Source organism: Theropithecus gelada, chromosome 3 (assembly GCF_003255815.1).
Source record: "Theropithecus gelada isolate Dixy chromosome 3, Tgel_1.0, whole genome shotgun sequence".
In the NCBI taxonomy this organism is placed as follows: Eukaryota; Metazoa; Chordata; class Mammalia; order Primates; family Cercopithecidae; genus Theropithecus; species Theropithecus gelada.
The window spans coordinates 145231575-145258307 of record NC_037670.1 but is presented as its reverse complement, the minus strand read 5'-3'; the positions used below and the strand labels follow the sequence as shown (position 1 = coordinate 145258307).

The window sequence follows — 26733 nt, the reverse complement described above, 5'->3', positions numbered from 1 at the left end:
TTGGGGAACTTTTATTATTTTATAATAAAATTTGTATAATTTTAGAAAATTATAATTTATAATATAAAATTTATTATATTAAATTTATATAACTTATCAGAATTTGATAATAATAAGCTATATGTGACATTAATTTCCCATACATGTCTTTTGGATCATGATTGTATCTTAATTTCTCATGTAAAGAAAGTTTTGGACACAATATTAATATTTACAATGAATAACAAATTTACCATTTGAAAAGTAGAAAGGGAAAGATTGAGTGGAAAGTAAAGAGATATTATTAATAAGCCAGTGTTATTTTGGAACATAAAACAAGCAAACGATGAAGCCCAAATAAGAAGTTTTATGGGAAGTACTTATATCCCAAGTACCATTTTAAAAGGTACATTAAATTTTCTACAGTTCTGAATAAATCAAATGTCTATGTTTACACCTTTATTGGAGCTTTTTATTTTATTAGGAACAAATAAAAATTTTCAATGACCTTCAGAAAAATTTTGGAAATGTTTGTGAGGATGGATTGGAACAACAGGATTGAAAAAAATCCAATTGTATTTTAAATTATATTATATTAACTTGGGATACTGAATTATGCACTTATTTTGCCTGTCTGAATCTCTCTGCACTTTATTTTGTATGTGGTATTAAATGCCAATAGGCACTTTGCTCCTATCTTCTGAAATTTTTTCAGGCAAGAATTTAGGAAGATGCAAAAGATAATGAAGGATGAGAATTGTGGTTATTGATGTTAATTCCAAAATATTTCCGTTTCATGATCAGCCTTCCCGACTTGGACTGTGCACCAATTAAATGCTGCAGGCTATAACTGTGGCCCTAATAAACAACCTTGAAAATTTTGGCAGACCTTATTTAAAAAGGGGAGCAAGTGAGAAATAATAGATGCTCTAACACAGTCCATCTCTGTGACTGGAAAATTAACTAAATGTGTATTCTGTACTGATATGGACTTGTTGGAAAAATATTTGTCAGTTAGGACAGTAATGTATTTCCTAGCCAGGTCCCATTTTATTTTAATTTGCCAGTAGTCAATTAGGAAGCAGTTGTTATCAGAACACAACAAGATGATAAAATATGTTGGACCAAAGAAAATGGGGAGAGAAAATGATCATCCTTGATAATGACTGCAATCACCAGAGCACAGGTATGTCCAGGCCTCCCTCTGTGTCCCACCCCCATTTCTTTAAATTTCGCTATTAGCCTAAAAGAAGAAATAACATCAATAATTCGACACAATGGAACTCTGTCATAGAAATACATAATTTAAAATTTTATATTATCTAAATTAGGAAAACCCAGACTCACAATTTTTCAGTGTTAAAGTTTTCTCATCAGAAAACGTGGCTAATAATTACTGAATGGATTGATACATGTGAAGTCATTAGCACTGTGCTTGGCCTATATTTAATATCCAATAAAGTTAACAGCCATTATTATTTTATTTCCATGGTGGTTGTAATCATCATTATTTAGTGCTCACTGTTAATCTATTGAAGAAAGAAAGTGTAAAATGAAAAGGGTGCATTAGGATTTTACTTCTGTGGGTTTACATTTTTTTTTTTTTTTTTTTTTTTTTTGAGACAGAGTCTCGCTCTGTCGCCCAGGCTGGAGTGCAGTGGCGCAATCTCGGCTCACTGCAAGCTCCGCCTCCCGGGTTCACGCCATTCTCCTGCCTCAGCCTCCTGAGTAGCTGGGACTACAGGCGCCCGCCACCGCGCACGGCTAATTTTTTTTGTATTTTTAGTAGAAACGGGGTTTCACCGTGGTCTCGATCTGCTGACCTTGTGATCCGCCCTCCTCGGCCTCCCAAAGTGCTGGGATTACAGGCGTGAGCCACCGCGCCCGGCCTACATTTTTTTTTTTTTACCAGATTGATCGCCAATAAATTATGCGTGTCTAGAATGATTGCTGTGTAAAATTATGATGCACATGACACTTTTACTTTCAAAATTGTTATATCCTCTGTAATGAAATCTTCTCCCTCTCCAAGAAGGTGTCTCTGACTGGGAAATTTAGCAAACTTGTCTATCCAATTCAATGTCCACTCAGCCTTGGCTCTTTCAACTCCCTTTCACATGTCTCAGAGAAATAGCTTATTCTGTTAGTTTTAGGGTTCTGTTCTTCATTTTGCAGGCAGTGTAGGAGATGTCTGAGCAGTATTGGTGTATGACTATTAAAAACTGGTAATAGGTTAAGAGAACTTTTGGTGCCGAAATATGTAGCTCTAACCAAGGAATTAAATTGAACTAAACTGAACTTTAAAATTCTGGTTTTTCCTTTTATTTTTTTATTTATTTATTTTATTTTTTTTTGAGACGGAGTCTCGCTCTGTAGCCCAGGCTGGAGTGCAGTGGCCGGATCTCAGCTCACTGCAAGTTCCGCCTCCCGGGTTCACGCCATTCTCCGGCCTCAGCCTCCGGAGTAGCTGGGACTACAGGCGCCCGCCACCTCGCCCGGCTAGTTTTTTGTATTTCTTAGTAGAGACGGGGTTTCACCGTGTTAGCCAGGATGGTCTCGATCTCCTGACCTCGTGATCCGCCCGTCTCGGCCTCCCAAAGTGCTAGGATTACAGGCTTGAGCCACCGCGCCCGGCCTTATTTTTTTTTTTAAGACGGAGTCTCCCTCTGTCACCCAGGCTGGAATGCGGTAGTGCAATCTCAGCTCATTGCAACCTCCACCTCCCGAGTTCAAGCAATTCTCTTGCTTCAGACTCCTGAGTAGCTGAGATTACAGGCATGCGCCAGGACACCTGGCTACCTTTTTTTTTTTTTTTTTAAGTAGAGATTGGGTTTCACCAGTTGGTGAGGCTGGTCTTGGACTCCTGACTTCAAGTGATCCACCCACCTCAGCCTCCCAAAGTGCTAGGATTACAGGCACGAGCCACTGAACCAGGCCAAAATTCTGTATTTTCAGTTAGAGTCAAAGCCCAAGGAGGCCTCTGCCATCTTGTAGCCATTGCCAATATCCTACTCTTGTCTTCCAGGGTTCCTCCAAATCTCTCTCCAACTATTTGTTATCTACTCATTCAACACCCTTCTTCAACCATCCTCTTGCTTTGGAATTGATGTGAACCAACTAGGCCCACCTTATTAGTGAGTGCCCTTTATTTACAGACTTACCTTTCTGTTGTCCCAATTACACAGATGTTTCAATAGGATTCATCAGATAATACGATTTGAGGTGTGGTGTTCAGATTCACAGAAGCATTGTGTATTAGTCCTCCTGCAAAACTATTTTAATAGCGTTCTTCACATTCTCTGAAATTATAGTTGAAAAGGTAGAATGGATACTTGAGAAAGTTTTTTCTTTTAACTTTAACATGATGCGTAAACATGAAGCTCTTCTTCCTTTGGGTTTTGTTTTACCTTTATTGTTTCCTGTTCTTTCTCTGGGCAGGTAGGAATTCATTTGCCCTGCCTGCCAGCCCCCATAGAGACAGAACCATTACCTACTGAAAGAAGATGTTAATGACGTGATGAAAATATTTTAGAAAGCACCCTGAAGAATAGTATCTTTATGTAACCACTGTTGGAGAGATGTCTTCAGGAGACTGAAGTAGAAGAGTTACTGTCAACATGGAAAGGTGAAGATTTGAAGTGTAAGATTATGAACAGTAGTGTAAAGAAAAGAGTTGAAATATTTTCCGCTAGATAATTCCTTCAAAAGGATTTGATCTGGTTTCTTAATCTGTATTTCTCTATCACCACATCTGGCCCATCATCTGTATTCAATAAATTGGATTATATGTAGAATGAATATAGTTACATGACCTAAAGGATTTCCATAGAAAAGCTAGAGAAAAAAGTAATTAGGGAAAGGCAAAGAATAATCTGCTACAATAATAATTAATGCTTGAAGATTTGAAGATAAAGGAGAAAAAAGGCAGGGCAGGCAGTAAATTGAAAGATTAAAGGTATGCTATGTATTTAATATTATTTTCAACCAAAAATTTTTTGTAATAATTATATTTTAAAATCATCTTAAGCAAACTTACTATTCAAAACTAGTAATTCCTTAGAAGTAAAAAATCAAACTCTGTAAAGAATATTTTACTCTCCTAATACAATCAGCTGAAGTAGATACGATTTAAACCTTCGTAGATAAAATTTAAACCTTCATTAAAAAAATACTGTGTGCCTACACAATTGTGTTGAAAATTCAGATGTTTACACAGTGGAGAGTAATAACCATTCTTGTACCAGTGAGTTAATAAAACAAACACCTTAATGACATTGTAGGGAAGAGAAGATGCCTTTCTTATGAAACTCTGAGGAGTCATCAATTTAATTTCAAGAACCCTTTTTTATTCTTTTGAGCAATGTTACTGGCAGACATATTATAGCTCCCCAGAGACTATTTCTAAGCCAACATTGTGACTAAGTTGAAGGAATAGGGAGGCGTGTTGAACTTTTTAATGCAAAATTGACACCTAATAAATCAAAGGCTATAAATGAAAATAATTAACAAGAAAAGATAGAGACTATCCACCAAGAGGATCATATATATCACCAGTTAAAATCAGTCTTTCTACTAAATAATTTCCTTTGTCTTTTTCCTTCTTCTATAAACTGTTAACATTTGCTTGCTTTTTATCCTTTCCAGGATATTAAGGAGAAACCATTAGTGGTTGCATATTAAAAATGAATGAAAATCTATGTATATGTGTATCAATAAATTTATATCTACATATACACATACATACACACAAATAGCTAGACAAATAAATCACCCTGCTTTCCTAGATAGAATAAAGCCTTTGATTAAGAATTTAGTTAATTTCTGACCAAAACCATTACCCTGAGCTTCTCTGCTTAATGCAAGTAGTGGTGTTTAAGAAGTATATAAGGTTCAGGGACTGGCTTTCCTTAATTGATACTATCTTTTCTGTTACAGTCTCTGCCTTAATTCCCATTACTGGCAAAAGCTACTGTCTCCACCCATTCAGATGAGATTTAAGCATTACTTTCAATTGTTGTGTCCTTCGAGTTGTATGTCTCACAGGGTCCTCCCACCTGTGTATTATGGATGTATTATGTGTATTAAGGAATGAAATCTAACAAAATAGGGCAACAGTCAACATTTTGTCCTGTTCAAGCATGCACATGTTTTATTTAAGTATTCTCCAAAGGTCTATTTTTTTCCAGCATAATGCAGATATTATGCTATCCTTTGAAATAAGATATGTGAATTTCAAACAAAATTGTCAAAAACAATGACCTTAGTTACTCCATATGGTACACAGAAATAATTACATTTCACTTACAATACAGATGCACTTAACAGTCATCAATAATCATTCACCACCAACACAGTATATTTTTTAAATCACCTAAAACATCAAAAAGGGTTTTTTCTTTTCCAAAAGCCTAATAAAATTAATAATTTTGGATAAGTGATAAATCAAAAGAGGAGGCAGAATTGTCAATTGAAATAACCTAACTGCATTTTCTTTTATGTAATATTAAGAACATGAAAATAGAACTTCTCATTGGGAATCAAAAGACATAGTAATTCTGATTATGGTTTCCTTAGTCTACTTTTTAGAAAGTTTTCAATAAATGCCATCAGACAAGTTTCACTAGACATTGCTCTAGAAGCACAAAGTGACACGAGGCAGGTGTTAATATAATTGTTAATATTTGTACTGCTGGAAGATTAGTAACTTTTTAAAAGATGTGCTAGGAATAAAGCCAGTTCTTCCCAAGAGATAGTTGAGTTTATCTTACTTTCACTCAGCAAATGTTGATTAAGATCTAATATGTGCATAGCACTGTTCTAGAAGCTATTCTAGAAATGGGAAGCAAGGATTTCTGGCTTTACTTGAAAATGGTTGGATTAATCCATTTTTATGACAAAATATGGTAAGCATTTAAAAATCTCATCTCTAATAGAGGAATAATTATTAACTCTTTCCATGTACAGAAGCTAAGCTTTATTCCTTACAGTGGTGGCTTGGAATGAATAAAAACTTTGCATTTGACTTTAAACTTTTTGACACTGTCACGTGCAGACATGTCTGCTGACATATTTTAAGGGTGAAAAGTTATAAAAAACTTTTCACTTAAATGTACAGAGATCAACTTTGCATCATCAAACTCCTGTCCTCCTGATTTATTGGAGAAAATTGTACCTCGCAATACACAGGAACTTTTCTGAGATAAATTTGTGCTGCTTTCCTGAATGGTGTAGAAAGCATGCTTTCATCAAATATTGCTCAATAAAGCACTCTAGTTTATCTATACATTTCAATCCACATTAGTTATTCTCAAAATGTATTCAAGATCTGAGGCAAAATAAATAACACATCAAGTAAGATTCTGAGATGACCGATCCTGTGATATTAGTCCCAGTCAATTCTTTTCATAAAATACATAGTGATAGATCCAGTATCTGGGCTTTTCCATAAACAACAAAGACGTTAGTGATAATTTACATGGGTCAACTCCTTTTTTTTCTCATTTTTGACAAGGGGATTGATGACAATCTACTTACAAGATAATTTTTTTTTTTTTTGAAATACAAAAGTAGGAAAGTCACTTGAACTACAGTAAACATTAGTCTTGTTGATGATGATAAACCCAATAGAAAGGTGCTATAGAAATACAAGAACAGATAATGCACTGTCACAGGAATACAGTGGACCAAAGAATATTACTGAAAAACATTTATGGCACAATCGTTTTGGATTAAAAAGTTACCTAAAACCTGGCCACACCAGAAGTTTTTCTACGAACGTGGCTCCTACCGTATCTATAAAGATCTGGAAAGTACAACAACAGAAAAATCCTGATTCCTGATACAACAGTTGTACAATGAATTATTGCAGTTGTAACAGTATTTAGGTGCAAAGTTAAACGATAATTAATACTGAACTATCTGAACACTTTAGATTTACTAATGAGTATCCCCATGAGAAATACTGCAGTTCTAAAAGGAGTTTATTTGCACAGCCCACCATGGAACATGAACACTCAGCTTGTTGTAAGTGCACAGAAATTACCCCTTTCTACAATTATAGTTTATCATGCCTATTCTGAAGACAACATAAAGAAACTGAGATCACTGCTTCAAAGAATTCTAGCATGCATTATGATGGTTTCCTTCAGTCAATACAAATATGTTGTGTTTTTTTTTTCATATGTAATAATCTTCATCATAGCCAATGTTCATGGTTTTAACAGGAAAAAATTTTATCAAAATGTTTTCCATATTTTTTTTGTTTTGCATTCAACTGGAACATTATGTTCAAAGATTTATTTTATTTATTTTATTAAAAAAGAGTTCTGATCATAAGAAGCATCAATAGGCGGCATTTCATTGTGCTCATTCACAAAGTCAAAGGGCCACAGAATATTACTCTGTGTAACAGGTCAAACTGTCTAGAAATGCCATTTGGTGGTTTTATTCACATCCTTAAGATTGGAAGCTTTGTTTTTGTTTCATTTCCAACCTTCTTGCTTTGCTGCCTTAATCTGCAGAATATTTGTTTCTTCTTTCTTCTACGTTGAGATTCTTTTCACAGCCAGGACTCAAATTCTCTTAAACCCTATTCCGAGTGTCTTACAAAGCAGAAACTCTGACAATATTTCCTCCTGAGTACTCAGGAGATTCTGGCCTATCGTCTCCCTCTGGTGTGGTTACTGGAGGTGTTGGGATGCTTATTATTGCTGTAGTCACATAAGGTTGTTCACAGTTTAGTTTAACACACTCTTCCATTTTGGCATTTAAACTGGATCGGCTGATAGAAAAAAAAATTAAGAAAGTAAGTTGTTTAGTTAAATTTTTTTCATACAACTGAGGAATATGTGTTGTAATGCTTATAAAAACATTTTAATTGTCTAAGGAAAGTTATTATAATTAAAAATATCAAACCCCAAATCTTAATCTATGTTAAAGATGAATATAGCCAGTAATGAACATTAAATAAATTTCTAAAAGACAGTTTCACTTGGTTCCATCAAGTGTTTATCAAACTAAAAGTATTATTAAAAAATGTAAGAAAGAAAGAGCATCAAGTAAGATTTGGACAGCCTGGGCTGAACAAAGTAGTTTTATTTAAGACAGGACCTCTAAGAGGTTTGAGAAACCACTATGAAAGAGCCATATCACATTGATTTCTTAATTCTTTTGACCACAGAATATTTTTATTTTCATGTCTTTTTGGGATGTATAATGCCCTCAAATCTCTCAACTTAATGATGACCACATATTATAAAAATCAAAAAATTTATCTATTACTATCTAATACTTTAAGGTTTTCCCAAATGGTATTCTTGGATGAATTGTATACTCTATATGGAGAAGCGGATAAAAGGGAAATGAGAGAGAAGGATATACACAGAAGCTTGAACCTAATTATTTTATTTTCGTGGAAAACATAATTAAGATGTTTATGTCCTAAGATTTTCTTGCTCGATAATTTTCCATTGTTGACTTCCTTTTATAAAGGATATAGGGCTGCAAAGCTAAAATATCTTTAAGATAGAAGTCTTATGGCTCCTAAGTTTAATTTTCTAGTCCCAGAGACATCCAATTTATGTAAATCGACATCACCTGAATTCAGAATCTCATCCAGATTTCAACAAAGACTTTTGAATGCCAACAAAGAAGGGGACTGAATTTACAGACTCTAACGCTAAAAACCTATGCTCTTCAATTTGAAAACAGAATAAAATTATTTTGGCAGAAACTTATATTTTAATGACATATATTGTTTAAGTGTACTACTTTTTTGTTTTACACATTTGTGGTAAAGACAGTGAATAAGGAAAAGCAAAGGAAAAATATCAATACGGAAGTTTTACTTAACTTGTTCATGAACTAACCAGAGGCAAACAATTTTAGTACTTCACTTATTTTTGTATTATGTTGATTTTGTGTTTGATATGGCCAAAAATATCTTTCTGATCAAAATTATATATTGATATAAATGATTTGTGTAGGCAAAGTTTTCATTTTTACTGCTACAGAGAGTGTGTTTGTATATTTTTACATGCTGTTAAATGACTTTTAGCCATGTTGATCTCAATTTCATTTGACTCTTTTAGTAGTGTCCACCATCATTTCAGGCTATTGAATATATAAGAGAATCCTGAGTATAAAAGTCCTTGCCCAAATAAGAAAAGGTTGTGGAGCAGAAGAGAGAAAAACACATTTGTGTACACCCAATCATGTTTCCTTCTTTTGACTCTTTGAATATTGATATAACTGCTACTTTTAACCCTTAATGGATATGCAAGTAGAACCATTTTCCTACTTGTTACACTACCAGTTTTGTCTCTTCCTGAACCATAGGAGCTAGGAATTTAGATGTCACATAGGTGACAACATGAGTGCAGAAGACACACCCTGGGAACCAGCACAGGTGTGCAGACAACACAGATTAATCTCAGGTACCTGTTAGATAGAGGCGTTCTCTCCACACATCTGATCTGAATCGTGCTGAGTTCTTGTACACTACCTCGATGGCTTCCTGATACGTTGGCATTTGGGATGCGAAAAGTTTTTTTGTGTCGTCGTGAACAGCAGGTGCTGGTGACTCCTTGTTGTGAAGACAGTGAGGGACTGTGACTTGAAGGACGATTAACAGTTGCAACTTCCATGCAGCTTTCTTCAAAGACTTGTTCGTCCACAAACTCGTGATTCTGTTCCACAGTTGTAAGTAAATGAAGAAACAGAGAAGCACATTTTAAAAAACGAAATACGTAGCTTTATTTTTAAAGCTCAAATATGCACAAGTATAGTTAGACTTGACACAATGGTTAAATAAAACCATTTTCATAAAGATTGACATCAAAACCACTTCTTTTTGGCATTTATGTGGAACTATCTTTGTAGTTAAACCTAGAGATTGACATCTGTAGGCTGATCTAGTGTCCCTTTATAGACTAACTTCATCTTGAAATATCATTTATTTATTTAAACATAAAATCCGGAAGGTATAAGCTAAGAAAAAAAAAAACACCTAAAAAATGAATACAGATAAAACCCACAGGGAAGTTATAAATTTTCACTGACTTTATTTTTTAAAACAGGTTGAAGTTATGGAAAATAGATTATTTTAATAGGATGCCCCAAGTTAGATTGTCTGTTATATATTAGCAAATATTTTCACTTGGGATTGAAAACATTTCTAAATGAGAAAATGAGACCCCAAGACACTATCCATTTATTTATATGTTCCTCTAAAAATACCCAGTGCAGAAAAATATGACTTATTAGTTACATAAAAAACTGCTGTGAATGTGTCACTTTGTGTTTGACACAGAAGGGATTAGCATTGAAATTTTGTGGCCTTTTTTGTAATCTTTGTGATACATCACTGGCATCACTGGCTGTACTCATGATCTCTGTTTGCATTTGGGGTTTTTCCATCACTATTTCTTAACTTTTAGCCCAGTAGGAAATAGTAATAGGCATCATTTCACATATCATATTTTGTAGAAACATGATATCAATGTTGCTTTTAAAATGTTTAACAAAAACCTCCTGAAATGCCTATGCAAGAATTTCACTTCAGAAATATACAGGAAAACATTTTTGGTCTGAACTACTTGAGAATGACCTCAGTTACTACTTTGTTTTTCTTTGCGTGGGTGCGGATAGTCTTATAATGGAAGGCTTTGCACATACTAAATTCCACTTAGCCATCTCTCATCCTAAAATATTAGTAAAACAATTGAAGCAAGACACTGGCTAATAAGAAATAGATTATGTTTTAGCTACTCATTTTGTCATTTCTTTGCTGAGACAAGCATTTTGAAATAAATGAAATTTAACATTCTATTCTTTGAAGTCTAGAGAATAATATAATCAGACAAGACAGAATTTCATGTCAAATATTACATTTCAAAGAAAAAATGGTGCACAAAAGATTCACAATCTGTTTTCTTCTCTTACAATGCATGGTTTCACATACCTAAGTTGCAATGCATGAGATTCTAATTTATCTCATCAGTGATTGAAAGTGTGGGAGTCATTCTGTTATTAGTTACTACGTACTTTTGTAGGTAGCACGATTTATATTAGTTGGTGTTAAATGGTTTCTGATTTAAAAAAAAAGCCCTCAAAAAAGGAAAATACAGGGAACAAAAAAGATAAGAATAAAAATATTTTACATATTTATTTATTTATTTATTGAGACAGAGCCTGGCTCTTGTTGCCCAGGCTGGAGTGCAGTGATACTATCTCAGCTCACTGCAACCTCCGCCTCCCAGGTTCAAGCAATTCTCCTGCCTCAGCCTCCCGAGTAGCTGGGAATACAGGCTCCCGCCACCACGTCTGGCTAATTTTTTGTATTTTTAGTAGAGACATGGTTTCACTATGTTGGTCAGGCTGGCCTTGAATTCCTGACTTCAATTGACTCACCCACTTTGGCCTCCCAAAGTGCTGGGATGACAGGCGTGAGCCACTGCGCCCGGCCAACATTTTATTATTAATGTATCATTTAACTTTCAAATTTATCCTACTAGGTTACAGACCTGTCCATATCTTTATTTAAAAATGCAAGTATAATCATGTTACTACCTTGTTTAAAACACTTAAATAATTTCCATGAGCTGAAGATCAAAATTGTCCACATGCCTGTAAAGCCTAGCATTACCTGGACACTGCCTTTCCCTTCACCTCCTCTTTTGCCATGCTACACTCTCTCCTTCTGACCACCCTCAAATTCTTTCACTTCCTCCCAGGCTGAGTTCCTTCCTTCTTGAGGTACTTCTATCACCTGTTAGCCCCTTCATTGCTCTGCCTAGCTAACTCCTAGTCACCCTGCAGGTCTCCACTCAAGTTCCTCCAGGAAGCCTTGCCTGACCTGTCCCCTCATGGCTCTGCCCTCTTTGCTCCCTTGACCAGTGGCATCATTGTTGCTTTCCATGTTCGCTGCTCTTTTCCAGTAACAGCCCTGTCTGGGGTTTTGTTTTATAATGGAGGCTAATGGCAGCAGAGGCCACACCTCATTTCATGGCGTTTCTTGGGTCTGGCTCACTCTTGGGCACATAGTAGGCATGAATGACTCTATTGGTAAATAAGTACATGGACAGGCAATACTTTAGAACTGAGATTACAAATCATGTGTCACCCGAGAGTGAGTGAGATGACATGATCCAAATATGGTGAAGATTTTGTTCTGCTCTGTAATCATCATAGACTGTGACTCCTATTTACAAACTGGCTAAGAAATTGGTAGATTTGCCAATGAGGAGGTCCAAATGAGAGCTTGTAAATGGAGAAATACAGACTCACTCCTTAGCACCCAGGGGCATACAAGTGATTACATGAGTCATTTTTCTAATGAGAATAGTTTCTTTTTTTTTTTTTTTTTTTTTTTTTTTGAGACGGAGTCTCGCTCTGTCGCCCAGGCTGGAGTGCAATGGCCAGATCTCAGCTCACTGCAAGCTCCGCCTCTCAGGTTCACGCCATTCTCCTGCCTCAGCCTCCCAAGTAGCTGGGAATTGAGAATAGTTTCTATTATCTATCTCTATTCATTATGGTTGTGAATGAAACAAATGCTTGTATTCCATTGTTCTCTGTTTTTTGTTATTGCTATTGCTATTCTCTTGATCTAGATGTTAGGGAACCTCGAGCACCATTAATTTTTTTTCTGTCTAATCAGCATTTTAAGAATCACAAACAATGACATTGTGTAGGATTTACTATTGGAAGACCACTCTTCATCTGCATTAACCGACTTCTTAGACTAGAGTTGAGATAGCGGGTAAGAATAAAACATTCTAAATAAGTTTCTAAAATACTTTCCAAGTTGAAATGTCATTACAGTCTTTCAAAGTAATTTCAAATATTGTGAGGTTTTGGTTTGTTTGTTTTTTAGCATGTTGTCCAGTAATGCAGACAGTGAAATCACACTCGGAAGCATGAAGTATGCAGAATGGCAAATGGAATTAATGTCGGAGAGCAGAGGAAGGCAGTCATACTGTCTCCTTACCGTGGTTTTTTCCAGGCAGTGAAGCAGGTGGTGGTGCTGGGTTTCAAAGCTGGAGCCGGATTTGCTAACAAAAGCCTGCTCATCCTCTGAGGACTGTTAACAAAAAGAAGACAGAAGAGCTTTCTATTTTATTTGCAAACAACTCGAACCTCAGCTACACATTTCCACAGAGAGATCTGCTCTATTAACTGGCAACATTTTATTTATTTTTTAACTAGAAAGGAACAAATGTGCAGTTCCTGTAAAGTTGGATGATCGGCATTTACAATTTCATCAAATGAATGGTCTGGTCTTTTAGACATGCCTCTTTGAATTGAAATTTTAAATCTCTTTTACTCATTCAACTACCAACTATGTTTGTAAGATGGGAAGCTGTTATGTTTTGATGATCAAATTTAACCTAGTGCTTAGAAAATTTGGAAACCGTGATCATGCGCACGTAAATAAAAACTATTTTGTAAGTCAAGATTGGAATCCTAAATATTAAAGGAAAATTCCGGGGTAAAAATAAATTTTCTCAAATTGTAGTTTATGCCATATGATCTTCCTAACATTGAATGTTGTTCCCTCTTCGTTATGAAGTAAAAGAAGACATCATGTTAGCCACCCACCCCAACCCTTGATCCAAATGAACGTTAAGGAAGATAAATTTGAAATAAAAAAAAGAATTAGGCATTTGAATTATTGAGCTTTTTTTTTTCTTTACCTTTACCATGTTAATAAGAGACAGGGTAGAAATATTGCCTAATGATGAATAGTCATCATGATTCACTGGCAGTATTTCATAGTGCACTTTCTAACCTTCTACAGCCAATGAGGATGTATAGGGTGAAGTTATAAAAAAACAAAAACAAAAACAAAAAAACTTTTGTTGTTTGGATAGCCATGGTCATAATTAGTCATAATAAAATTCTATGGAAGTAGAACTAAATCAATCTCAAACCAATAAATTGAACATTAAAAAAAGAGGTGTGCTTGACCGTACCTGCAGCTGATTACTGAGTAAACCATTCCGTTTGCTCTGCATGTAAGCATTTGCGCTTCCACTCTTGGCTGCCCGGATCCTGGCCAGTCTAGCTTTCTATAGGAGAAGAACAATAAATATGCCGTTAACATTTACGAACTGTTTCCTTAAAACAGTGAATGAACTCTTGTATAATCCTATTGTCAGTCTACATATTTTTAAAAGTAAGCCAGCTTTTCAAATGCAACTATTGAAAATTACCTCTCTACCTTTTTAAGTGCTTTATTTCAGTTAATATTTATCAGTAAAATCAATGAACTACCTTGGAGCTGGCTTATGCCTTTGAAAATTATAATTAAGTCTTTACAGTAAGATCAAGTTATTTCATTATTGTTTCTTTCAATTGTGTCAAAAGAAAAATAGCAGTATTACCTTATGTATATTTTCATTTATCCCTCTCTGAGTAACTTAATGAAATGAAGACCGGTAGCTCAGGAAACCAGCTGCCAACTCCTTTTTGTTTAAACTAATGTCCTTAAAAAAATAGTAATTAAATACCAAGAATTGATTGCCTTCCTTCCTTCCTTCCTTTCTTTCTTTTTTTTTTTTATAAGAACCATTGTTCATCTATATCTGCATCCTCCAACATAAAATTATATTTTTGCAATTATCCTTTAAGTTAGCCAAGGTAGATCCATGTCAAACAACATGGACTGTCTCTCTAAACCAACCAACCAACCAACCAACCAACCAACCAACCAACCAACCAACAAACAAACAAACAAAACCAACTCTGAATTTATCTACTTTGTCTACCAGCACGGGTCCACACAACTGTATGCGCATCTGATTTGTGTTTCACTCTTGGATTGGCTGAAATGAAGAACATAGTGAGCCTATCCAGAGAGATTTAAACATTGTTTTTCATTTTTAAAGCATTTTTGTGTGTGTGTCTGTTGATAACATCCTTCAATGTAGAGGGTTTAGGTGACCAGTCCAATTGTTCCTCTAAGTTACAGTGAGATCCCTGAAGTGAAAGTACTAGGCATCTGGCTGTGTAGCCAGATTTCTGATATTCCATTCTACTTTCCAACTGCTGTTATTGATGCGCATTTAGACTGTCATGGAAAGAGTCCTGTTTTCCCTTCCTGGCGAGCACTATTTTGGTGATCATTCTATTTGTATTACATGTAGCTAGCAAGTGTATGTGAAACAGAGACTGGGATGGCTTAGATAAGTGCCCTGTAAGCTTACCTCACAAAATTTCTTCTTTTTCCCTTCTAAACAATCCAGAAAAATAGTATCTTTAGTCTCAAGTCCTGGAATGCTCTTTTTAATAAAAATTTTAAAATTATCTAGATTTTTAAATGAAAACGAAATATATACATATGACAAAATTTTTAATACTACAGAAGTGCCTGCAAACAATTGTCTGTGACCCTGGAGCCATCCCACTATGAGGCTTCAGAATCAATAATTGGTAATACTTCTAGAGAATCCTGTGAGAAATGTTCTAAGCCTAAAAGAGCAAGTATATATATTCACATGTATATACACATACATTTTTACTCCAGAGAATACTCCTCACACTCTTCTGCATTTAGTTGTGTTTTTTAATTACATCTTGGAACTCCTTCCATATATACATGTAAAGATCCGCCTCATTTTCTATGAATGTATAATATACTACGGTATAAACAAAGAAGTATTTATTTACCAGGCCAACTACCAATTAATTTTTAAAGCATCTTTGGCAACTATAAGCAATGCTGCCTGCTTTGAATATGATGATGAGCTTATCTACAAGACATATTTCTGAAAGCAAAATTATTCCTGGACCAAAGAGAGTGCATGTGTGTGTGTGTGTGTGTGTGTTTCTTTTGTAAAGTCTTACCAAATTTCCCTCCAAAGTTATTGTACCAAGATGCCTTTCACACGTATCATTTGAGAGTAGCACTGAGATGTTTGAAGTTCTCAAAATCGCATTAAGATATCATCTGTCTTTAACACCACCCTTCCTCCCTTCCTTCCTAAATTTATTCTTCCTGTGTGCTGACTCCAGGTTAAAATAATATACTTTGTACAAAGATCATGCTTATAAATGATGAGAAAATTAGACAAATTTCACTCTTTGTTGGAAACATAATGTTTAGATCACTCAAAATACTAACACAATAGTAGAGAATGAAGTTGGAAGGTAGAAAATTTTTAACTTCAAAAGTTGGGCAGCAATTTCAGGATTTCAGACCAGACGCAGTAAAACAATAGCAAGTGACAAGGACACTTGGAAATGACTCAGAATTATCCTAATAATTCAGAAATAAGCAATTCATATATTTGTTTCCAAAAAGGGATTATTGTTGAAATTTCAGTCTTAAAGTCTTTTTAGTCTCCTGGAACATTCATTGCCTTTCTACTCCAGACTCCCGACTCCTTCCTTCCTCCCTCCCTTCATTCTCTAAGCATTCAGCAGCAGCATTGGGTGATACTGTTTTCTTTTATTAAGGAAACATATAGATTAACCAAAAATACTGTCCAGCAAAATAAAATGGCATACATTTCTCATCATGTAATGGTAAGCCTACATATGGTGGAAAACACTACTGTAGAAGTAGTTCTGGGCTTAGGGACAAAAAAGAAGTTGCTTTAGAGACAGACTATCCATTTATGCTAAGTCATGCACTGTGTTAGAAAAATAACTTCCCATCTCAATTTCAATCATGGCTTTTCTTTGACCCGACTACAATTCCATAGGAGTTAATTGGTTTAATTGGTCTTGTGGAGCACCACAACAAATGCCTGTTGAATACTAGCCTTTATGACTTGTGATTATCTCTTTGGTTCCAGCCGGTAATTGAGGGAAATTATTTTACAAAGATATTTTAGAAAATCATTTTACTTCTGACCCTCTCAGTATGACAATCTTGGCAGCGCCGATTATGTAATTGGGAGGTTAAAAGAAAGCCATCTGCTGGTAAAAACAAATGTATTCCTTTCAGTCTCTTACCCCTGACCCTTTTAGAACATACAACTTCTGGCACGGCAAAGTATCAGCAAATAATATGGAAGTTAGAGAAAAGTTTCAGTAAGTACTTTATCTTAGCTGTATGAAAAGTAGGAGACTTCTTAAATTTTAATTAAAGCAAGGTTTACATTTTCAGTGTAAAAAAAGCATTATAGTTATTTTCAAATAATTTATTTGCCTTAAATGGTGATAGTGTTTGGAGAAAAGTTGTCTGTCTCATAAACATATTCTTCCTATGCATCCTGATTCTTCATAGCTGCAGTTTTTTGTCTAATCTTCTAATCTTAGCAGGATTTCTCAAAGTTGGTTCCAAGGAATTCGTAAGTGTCAAAAGTAAAATCTAAATCAATCAGATGAAGCAAAGGACTGATTCTGTGGTCAAGAAAAGGCTGGGAAATGCTGAGGTGTTAAACAGGTTTCTTTGCTCTTGGGTTCCTCACAACATATGACATTGTGGATGATTACTGTGAGGAGAACAGGGATATATAGTCTGCAAGTTTCCTCAAACTAATTTGACATAGAAATCTTGTATTGTGAAGTACAGGTTAGAATGCCGTGGAACACAATGGGTTTTATCAAGTAGATTGTTTTTTAATTACACCAAGTGACATAAACTTTACAGTGTATGTGTGGAACAGATGGTGGAAGTCAATCTGAGAAGGATCTATAAGCCAAACACAGCCGAGACACTGATTTCCTTACATCGTCAGTCATTTCTAGATGAGGTATGAGGTAGATTAAAGGAAGTTATTGGGCCCTCTTGTTACCAAATCACAAAATATTTTGAAAAATAAAGGTATCCTAGGCAGCCTTAAAAGTGAGGTAAAGAAGGTGTTTCTCGTTGGTAATTCCTTACTCCTCAAATGCTTGCCCCCACACTCTCTGTAACATGCATTCTGGAAATTTTGCTTACAGTTGTTTCTTTCATTTAAAGGTTAGTAAAATGCCTCAGGTGGAGGTAGCATATTAAACTTTATCATCTCTTAGAAGTTTAAGACATTTATTGGAATCTTTTTACTTGCTAAGAAAAAATAACTGTGCTAGAAATGAGACAAGTTAGCACCAAACAACAATAAAAAGAGAGGAAAGAAGTCAGTGGCAGACAGTGCAATATTCCTAGGTCCAGAACTTGGTTATTCCTGGAGATGGCAGGGCTAAGCAGAAAAAGGCTGGGATTTGGGTCAGTGGAAGAGGCTAAGCAAAGAGAGGTCTGCAAGAGGATTCCATGTTGGAAGGGGTGAGAACTGAAAGAGAATATAGGAGGGCATCTGTGACCAAATTCTTGGGTGGAATTAGGAGCTGCGTAATTTTGTTTTTAATAGTAGATAGCCTAAGAGATTACTCTCAGGTTCTAGCAAGTAGTTATTTCTTGCTTTTTCATTATTCTACCTAAAAAAAAATCTTTCATTTGGACATTGCTGAATGTACTAGGCAGTGGTTCTCAAAATGTGGTCTCCCAAATGGCAATATCAGCATCACCTCATCACCTGGGAATTTATTAGCAAATGTTCAGGTTCTAATCCAAAACTACAGAGTCTGATGTTTTGGGAGTAGGGCTCAACAATCTTTTTTTTTTTTTTTTTCTTTTTCAGATGATTCTAAACTTTGAAAACCACCCTAGCAGGGTATGATAAATGGCAGATTACATATGGTTAGTACCTTTCTAAGTCAATGTGAGAATTTTAATGTGAAAATTAAAAATATTACACCATACATTGGCTCATTGATTCTAAACTTCTCACTGCATTTAGAATTATCTATAGGAATATCCTAAAACATTAATAGTTCAAATAATACTAGACTTTTTTTGCCTTGGACTTTAATCACTAGGTTTGTGAGCATGAGAAAGTTATCTGTAAAATGGAAATAGTATACTTCCTTTGCAAGTTGATTGTGAATGTTACAAAAAACAGATATAAAACACCTGGGACATTCTAGAAACTAGTGAGGGGTTTTGTTGTTGCAATTTGTATTATTAAATTATAACTATAATTACTACTATGATTATTATGTGATAATTACTCACAGGTTAGCCTGTGAGTATGCAGATGATTAGGTGATGTGATCCATATTTTAAATGAGCTGCTTCAAAATATCAACCTTCCCCTTGTCATTGCATTAATCTAGCTTTATTTTGGCTAATACATTCTACTCAGTAAATATTTATAGACTAACTAAGAGAATCAATAAATCTATTAAAATACAATTACCAAGGGTGGGAGTGGAGGAGAGGTGTCACAGTTTAGGCCTATATCCACCAGCATGTCAGTATGTGCTAGAAATGAGACAAGTTAGTACCAAACAACAATAAAAAGAGAGGAAAGAAGTCAGTAGCAGACAGTGCAATATTCCTAGGTCCAGAACTTGGTTAATCCTGGAGATGGCAGGGCTAAGCAGAAAAAGGGCTGGGATTTAGTTAAGACTTTATCAATGATTGATAGAAATGGGGTAAACGATGTATTCCCTGTAAACAGCACGAGCGGGTAGCAAAAGCAGGAAGAGTATTGCAAATGGAAGAACCTAGAAGAAGGAAAGTATTTCTGATGGTGATGATGGGAGTGTTCTCAAATTAATACTGTGTCTATTTCGTGCTTTTGCTTGGTCTTGACGTGGCAATTGAATTAAACAACAAAAATATGGTCTAAAAAAACCATTTTGTAACATTACTTTTATTAGCTGGACTGATGTTTTTACTGAATTGAATGTTTACTTGACTGAATTAGTTGGTTATTTTTGCATAACTTTAATATTTCGCACATAGCCCAGTCCCAGATAAATTTAAACTGTCTTAGCCTAATGGGCATTTGTTCTGTTTTTTTTTTTTCCCCCTAATCTCTTGGGAAGGAAAATAGGAAACATCCTTTGGTAACTTATTTAGTTCATATCCAAACTGTTCTTTCTTAGAAGATTATGTTCAGTTTATTGGTCACAGTCTACATACTGGACATATTATACTTGGTTATTATATTTGACTTTATTAATGCAATTTTTCTAATAGTAAAACTTTGTAAAATTCATTGCATTATGGCAGAAACTAAAAATATAGCAAATATTTTAAAGATTCCTAAAAGCATTCACAAAATATACTTTTCAACTAGTGTACTTTTAGAATGTCACATTACTTACTTTTGATTTCTTTTTTTTTTTTTTTTTTTTGAGACGGAGTCTCGCTCTGTCGCCCAGGCTGCAGTGCAGTGGCCGGATCTCAGCTCACTGCAAGCTCCGCCTCCCGGGTTTACGCCATTCTCCTGCCTCAGCCTCCCGAGTAGCTGGGACTACAGGCGCCCACCACCTCGCCCGGCTAGTTTTTTGTATTTTTTAGTAGAGACGGGGTTTCACTGTGTTAGCCAGGATGGTCTCGATCTCCTGATCTTGTGATCCACCCGTCTCGGCCTCCCAAAGTGCTGGGATTACAGGCCTGAGCCACCGCGCCCGGCCAACTTACTTTTGATTTCTAAATGTATTTTAGTATTTAATATTTAGTAGACCAAAAGGCTTCTAAAATACTCTAAGGTTTTCTTTATTGATTTTTTTGTTGCAGATGACAAACTCTGAAGAAATACAGGTATTTGGGAAATTGGTTTATCAGAAATTTAGATTTGTGCTTCCTATAGTTTTCATATAGTTGGCTCTTATACTAAAGGAGAAATGTCTAGAATGGAGATAGATGGGTGGTTGAAGGTTAAACTTTTGGTAGGATCCTGTTACTTTAGACAATGAGCAATTGTACCCAGTGGAGGGACTGGACTGTATGGGCAGTGTCACGACTGTGGTGCTTGAAGGTCCTTGGTGGTGGGGTCAGTTGTGGCTGAAACCCCTTTACCTCTGCTTGCCAAGAGTATGTATTCCCTACAAAGACTACAACTGTCCAGAGGGTGCCTTTTTCTACTCCTCCCTATTCATTAGATGATCAGTTCTCTATATCCATGTTGACTGGACTATTTCTAACTCTTCTCTGTAATAATTAAAGACTAGGCATTCGTCCAAAAATGAAGAGTTCCATAAAGCAAGTAACTACAGGACTTGGAAAAGTGATTCTTTGCTAAAGGAAGATCTTTGACAATGGGCATAAATTAGTTCTCTGGACAAATATGCTGTGTGGCCACACTGATTAACTAGAACTTTCCAAAGACTTACTTCATGAGATTGTATACTTTACTTAAGAGGCTGACATTGTTCATATGCGTGTTTAAGATCCTGTTCTGGAATTACCTACAAAGCCAGTGAATAACTACACCAAAGCCTCTCATGGTATTTTGTAGTTGTAACACATCACCCAGGTTGTGCATCCACTTTAGTCACGATTATGAATGGTTTTGGATGTTTTTAAAAAAATGAATCTATCCTTAAAGGACAAAGATATAATGACCATGAAGAATACTGGAAATACAGTGCCATAAGCCCAAAGGAAACTACAGAAGAGATTTCCAAGATTGTTTCTAAGCAACAAGGGCCCTGCCTCTCAAGGTGACTATTTTGACAAGGATTGGGGAAGGGAAGTATGATAACATTTACATAGCTTTTCTGAGCGGCACCTTATCATAGTGTTTGTGTGTATGAGCCTGGGAGCCAGACTAGCTTGGATGGAGTGGTGGATCTCCAATTGAACAGGTATGTGACCTTACAATTGCTTAATTTGGGAATACTGGAGAATTCCTATCTATAAAATGAGGATAATAATGGTAACTAACTACTAGAGTTTTCGTGAAGGTTGTATGTGTTGACTCAAGTTTAGCCTAAAGTTGCCTCCTTACATATTTTAAATTTAGCCTAAAGGTTTCTCTATGCATAGTGAACTGTACCTTAAATGGAGGAGTAAACAGACTGTAACCCACTCTTGTGCCAACCACTGAGTTTTGGCCAATCAAAGGGGGCCAACTGCTCCAATGGTGTTCAAATAAGGCAAACGCTGAGCTATAATCATTACAACTGTTTCTGTACCTCACTTTTGTTTTCTGATTGTCACTTTCCTTTTACTGCCTGTAAATCTTTTTCTACCATGTGGCTGTGCTGGAATTTCTGTGCTTACTCTGGCTTGAAAGGCTGCCCAATTCATGAATTGTTCTTTGCTCAATTAAAGTTTTCAATTTAATTTGGCTAAGGTTTGTCTTTTAACATATGAATTCTTTTGTGAAAAACGTTAGGCTAATGTCTGGCACATACAAACCACAAGTAAACATTAAATATTTATAATATGATGTGGTTATATAAATTTACATATACTTGTATATAATCTTAATCTTACTGTTTATTATTTTCTCCATTTTATAGTTGAGTGTACACTATGCTTATTCTTGAGGGATTTATTACCTGGCATGAAGTTCAAACAAACGGTAAGCTGCTAGGACGAGAATAAAACTCAGCTACAGATGATCAGATTACTTCCTGTGTCAACTGTGTAAAATATCTGAGACACATTTTGGTGCCCTTTAATAACCCTCATCTACTAGAACCAGCTTGACCCTTAATAGATACAGACTCAGTGAATCAGATCTAGAAATCTGATTTTAATAAAATTTGCCAAGAATCTGTTTCTGATTTTGCTACTGTCATTAGTGCTGTTCATCAAATATTTCTTATTTTCTGCTTCTGGCCCCATAGTAGAATTGTATTTTCCTGCCCACTTCGAAATTAGACACTGCTGTGTGGTTTGCTTTGGTTAATGCAATAGACGAGAAAGTGACTCAAACCACTTCCAGGAGGGGCATTAGGAAGCAGTGTGTGATTCATCGTGCCCTTTACTCCTCCTGGAGACTGCAGAAGCACACTGTCAAGATGGACTCTCTATTCTCTAGACAAGTAATGGACTTGTAGCATGATTCAGAAATATTGCTTATTGTTTTAAGCCACTGAGATGTTAGGCTTCTTTTTAGTGTAGAATAACCTACTCGGTCCTGATTGATGCACATACTGACCAATCCAGAGCACTGAATAACCGTTAAGAAATACTAAAGCTCATTATAAAAAGTGGGAAGTGCTAAACTATGGTTGCATAGAGCTGAATACGCACCTTCTGTGCCCTTCGTTTGTCTGCTCGTTGATTCTGGTGGTAGATACGACTGAAGTTCGATACAATCACCGGAACGGGTAGAGCAATGACCAAGACCCCACTCAGCGAACAGATAGAACCAAAAATCTTCCCTGCTATGGTTTTTGGCACCATGTCACCATACCTGAGTTAACGAAAAAAAAAATACATATATTGTTTTAAGTCACAGAAAGACATTTCTACCTGAAACTAATAATTTTTTGCTTTAAGTCAAATTATTTTTTAGACATGTCTATTTCTACTTTGTGACTACAATATACATGGCTTCAGATGTTAATGTCAGAAATTATAAATATCTGAATATAAAAATTACCTTTCAACCTTGTAGAAAATGATTCTAACATTAAGGAATCTTTTTGATTGGAAAATATGTTAAGTCAGATGATGTAATGATAGCTCTTCAATTTTTCCTTTATACGCTGTGACAAAGTTCTTTACATTTATTTAATACTCAATAATTCTATGCTGAAATTTATAGTCTGGATAACACAATTTTCCACTTAGTTTTTTTCCAACATTTAGTTGGTTATGAAATTTAAGTAGAAAAAGTAGCACATCACATTCCTTTCACCAGATGTCATCATTTAAAAAATAAACTTTTCAAGGCCCCCATTAACCTTCACTTGTGAAATCTAATGGCCATTTCTCCATAAAAATCTAACTCAATCTCTCATTTGTAGCTTATTAGTTGACTATTCTCTCCTTGAAAGACTCCTTTTATTCTTGGCTTTAGTATTAGCAAATATTCTTATTCTCCCTTCTACCTCATTGGCTACCACTTCTCCATCCTTTTTTCTGCCTCCTTTCCCCTTATCTGATTTCTAAACCTTAGAGTACTTTAGGTCTCCGTCTTCAGTCGTCTTATCTTCTCCATATAAACCCACTTCCTATGTGACTTTGTCCAATCTCATACCTTAAAACTATCTCTATGCAGCTGACGCTCTGACTTATATTGACAGCCATGATGTCTCTCCTGAAAACCAGATTCACATCTCGAGTGGTCTGGTCTGATTGTTTCTACCCCTGGATGCCTAAGAACCCATTAAAATTTAAATCAGACAAAATGGAACTCTTATTTCCCTAGCTTCCTCTGCCTCTCTCAAATCTTTTCCTCCCACAAGTCTGCCACCTATAATTAAACAGAACCACCACCATGCAGTTGTTCATACCAAAACTGGAAGAGCCATCAACTTAATTGCCAGTATCAACATTTCATCTCTTAGCTGGTCTTGTTGTCTCTGGGCAAACCAAATTGTATCCCATTCAAGCCTCTTTATGACAGTAAACCAAACCATGGTCATTTCTTGCCAGAGCCATAGATATAGCTTCTTAACTGACTCTCTTTTCTACATTTACCACTTTACAATTCATACCAACATAGCAGCCAGAATTTTGGTTTTAGAAATGGAGATTAGACGACTGCTATGTTGTTTAAACCCTGAAATGGACTTGAAACTGAAATAAATCCAAACTCCTCAGTTTTGCCTCCAAGGGCCTACCTCATTTAGTTCCTGCCTATATTTTACACCACCTTTCACCAAGCTCACTGGCCTCTGGCCACACTGGCCATCTGGCCTTCTGTTTTGTGTGCAGCCCCCAGATGGTGATTATTCAGGGTGTCATTTAAATGTCTCCATCCAAGTGATTTTCTGGCCACCTAATTCACAGTAGTCTTACTGTCTTCCCTAATCATTCTCTATAACATTTCCTCATTTGATTATCTTCAGAGTACTTATTAACAAGTAACATTTTCTTATTTATTGATCTATTTTTTCACTCCTCATCCACCCTACTGACATTAGAATGTAAACTTGCTAAAGCAGGAGCTGTTCTACTTTGTGTTTCGTGAGCATAAGGCCAGCTCCTACTTGAATGAATACATTTTCTCTTCTTTACTGATGGAGACTGTCTAAGAGTGCACTCCTGGGGCAGGGGACAATGAGGAGTTCTTTCCATCTTATTGTTGCAGAAGTTACCCAGCTGTGTCTGAGCTCCAACTATTCCACGCTCATTCTGGGGCTTTGGAGAGCTCAATGCTCAGAGAGTGTAATCCTGAGAGACAGGGCTCGAAGGAACTCACATACTAGATTCCATACTCAAGGGAGTTTAGGAGGACTTGGGGTTATATTGTATCTTGAGAGGTAGCCTAGGCAATAGTCACTCTAACATTGTTTTGTGGGAAAACATATGTGTGCCAATATGGAGATGGAGAGGAATCGGCTGAAGAAAAACTTGAGAGAGACAGAAGGTGATACTATCTAGTGCGACATTTAGTGACCCTATTCTGAGCTCTGGTCCTTTGCGTTGAAGACTCAGATACTCATTCCTGTTGGTGTTTGTGGGTGATCAGCAGTTGAGCTAATTTAACATAGCTAAAGTTCCCACAAGGCTTTGGCACCAGAATGACAGTATTAATTTATAGTACAAAAATAATAACCTAAGAACCAGAATGCTGTGTTCATATAAAACATGATCTCCTTCTATCTGGGAAGCTAAATTATAATCTAAAGGTTATGTTAGTGAAGAAACAGTGAAAACTAAAGGAATTTAGAAGATGATTTTTAAAAGTCTTGGGGAAATTCTTACTATAGAGATAGGTCAGTGGGATTGGAAGGTCAACTCCTTTTTATACAATGCTGTGTACATATGAGAGAAATTATGTATCTGTCACAGTTCCCATTGAATGTCCAGCCATATTTGATACACAGTGCTTTTCCCCTTTGCATTGATTATGCAGTAGGCCCCAGAGAAGGCACACACACAGACACACACACACACGCAGGTACACGCGCGCATACACACACACACACGGCTTTTAAAAAAGAGATTTGATTTTTAATAAAAACTTAATTATTTATTATGGCTAAAGAAGACAAGTACTGAGTCCATGTAATTGAAGTAAGCCTTTTAAAATATCAATATATAAAATAGCTAAGTGAATCCATCATATACTTTCTCCTGCCCTTGAAAGACTTTTAAAAGTCATTATTTATTATTTAATTTTTGTATTCTTGGTTCACTATGTCATAGGATAGGCAAGCTCAGAATAGTTGCAATTATTAGAGAAAATTACAAAAAGTAAAGAGATACACCAGTTTGTTGAAAGGCAGCAAATTCACAGTCTAGTAGGATCCATAAGGGAAAAGAGGTTTCAGATACATAAGAGAAGCTTCGTGTCATAAAGCTGTGGTAATCGACATAAAATAAAATACTTATTTTTTAGCTCTACCATCTTTGTTTTATAATCCAACATTCCTTCACAACTGAGAAAGCACAGGTGAGTATTTGCAAGGACTAAGCAGGACTGCAATGATTATGGTGAGAAGAGGAAGGGGGCACGAAGTGTTCATCAATGGGTACATCTTCTCTCACGTTTACACTCTTGGGTAGAGACACAGAGTTTCCTCACATTATAGCCAGTTAGGATGGTCTTCAAGGCTCTGCTGTTGTGAGATAAAGCAGAGGAGATAGTAAGAGAGTACAAGGAAGTAGAACAGGCAGGGGTGCTAAGACAGTCCAGGCTGTCCTGCAAATTCTCATGTAAGGACAGCCTGAGCCCTTGGCTGGTTCCCATGGAACACCAGCTGCCTGCTTCCTCATACTCCTTGGTACAATTTACATTACTCCTTCTATCCTTCTCCCTGCTCCATTTTACCAGTTTAAAGTTGACTGCTGTTGATATTTGTAATATTTTAAGCGTATCTCACTATTTGAATATGTTGGAGAAGAGC

General features: G+C 35.9%; 1 protein-coding gene and 1 long non-coding RNA gene across 4 annotated transcripts in view; one reads left to right on the top strand and one right to left on the bottom strand.

Annotated features, from left to right (window-relative positions):
* The first annotated feature begins 2922 nt into the window (after nucleotides 1-2922).
* LOC112620685 lies at nucleotides 2923-8710 on the top strand. Its single transcript, XR_003118567.1, has 3 exons — nucleotides 2923-3113; nucleotides 3418-3604; nucleotides 8539-8710. It is a non-coding gene; the product is annotated as an uncharacterized LOC112620685 (long non-coding RNA).
* KCND2 (potassium voltage-gated channel subfamily D member 2) overlaps nucleotides 5107-26733 on the bottom strand; it is a 493308-nt gene continuing 471681 nt past the window's right edge. The window contains exons 2-6 of one of the 3 annotated variants that reach the window (XM_025379452.1): nucleotides 22964-23126; nucleotides 13950-14045; nucleotides 12965-13057; nucleotides 9418-9665; nucleotides 5107-7759 (exon numbers count right to left, since the gene is read on the bottom strand). In XM_025379452.1, coding sequence (XP_025235237.1) covers nucleotides 7582-7759; nucleotides 9418-9665; nucleotides 12965-13057; nucleotides 13950-14045; nucleotides 22964-23126 — 778 coding nt within the window. In that variant the 3' untranslated portion in view covers nucleotides 5107-7581. Of the gene's footprint in view, nucleotides 7760-9417; nucleotides 9686-12927; nucleotides 13058-13939; nucleotides 14046-22963; nucleotides 23127-26733 lie in introns of all 3 variants that reach the window. The other 2 variants (XM_025379450.1, XM_025379451.1) reach the window with 2 other exon arrangements.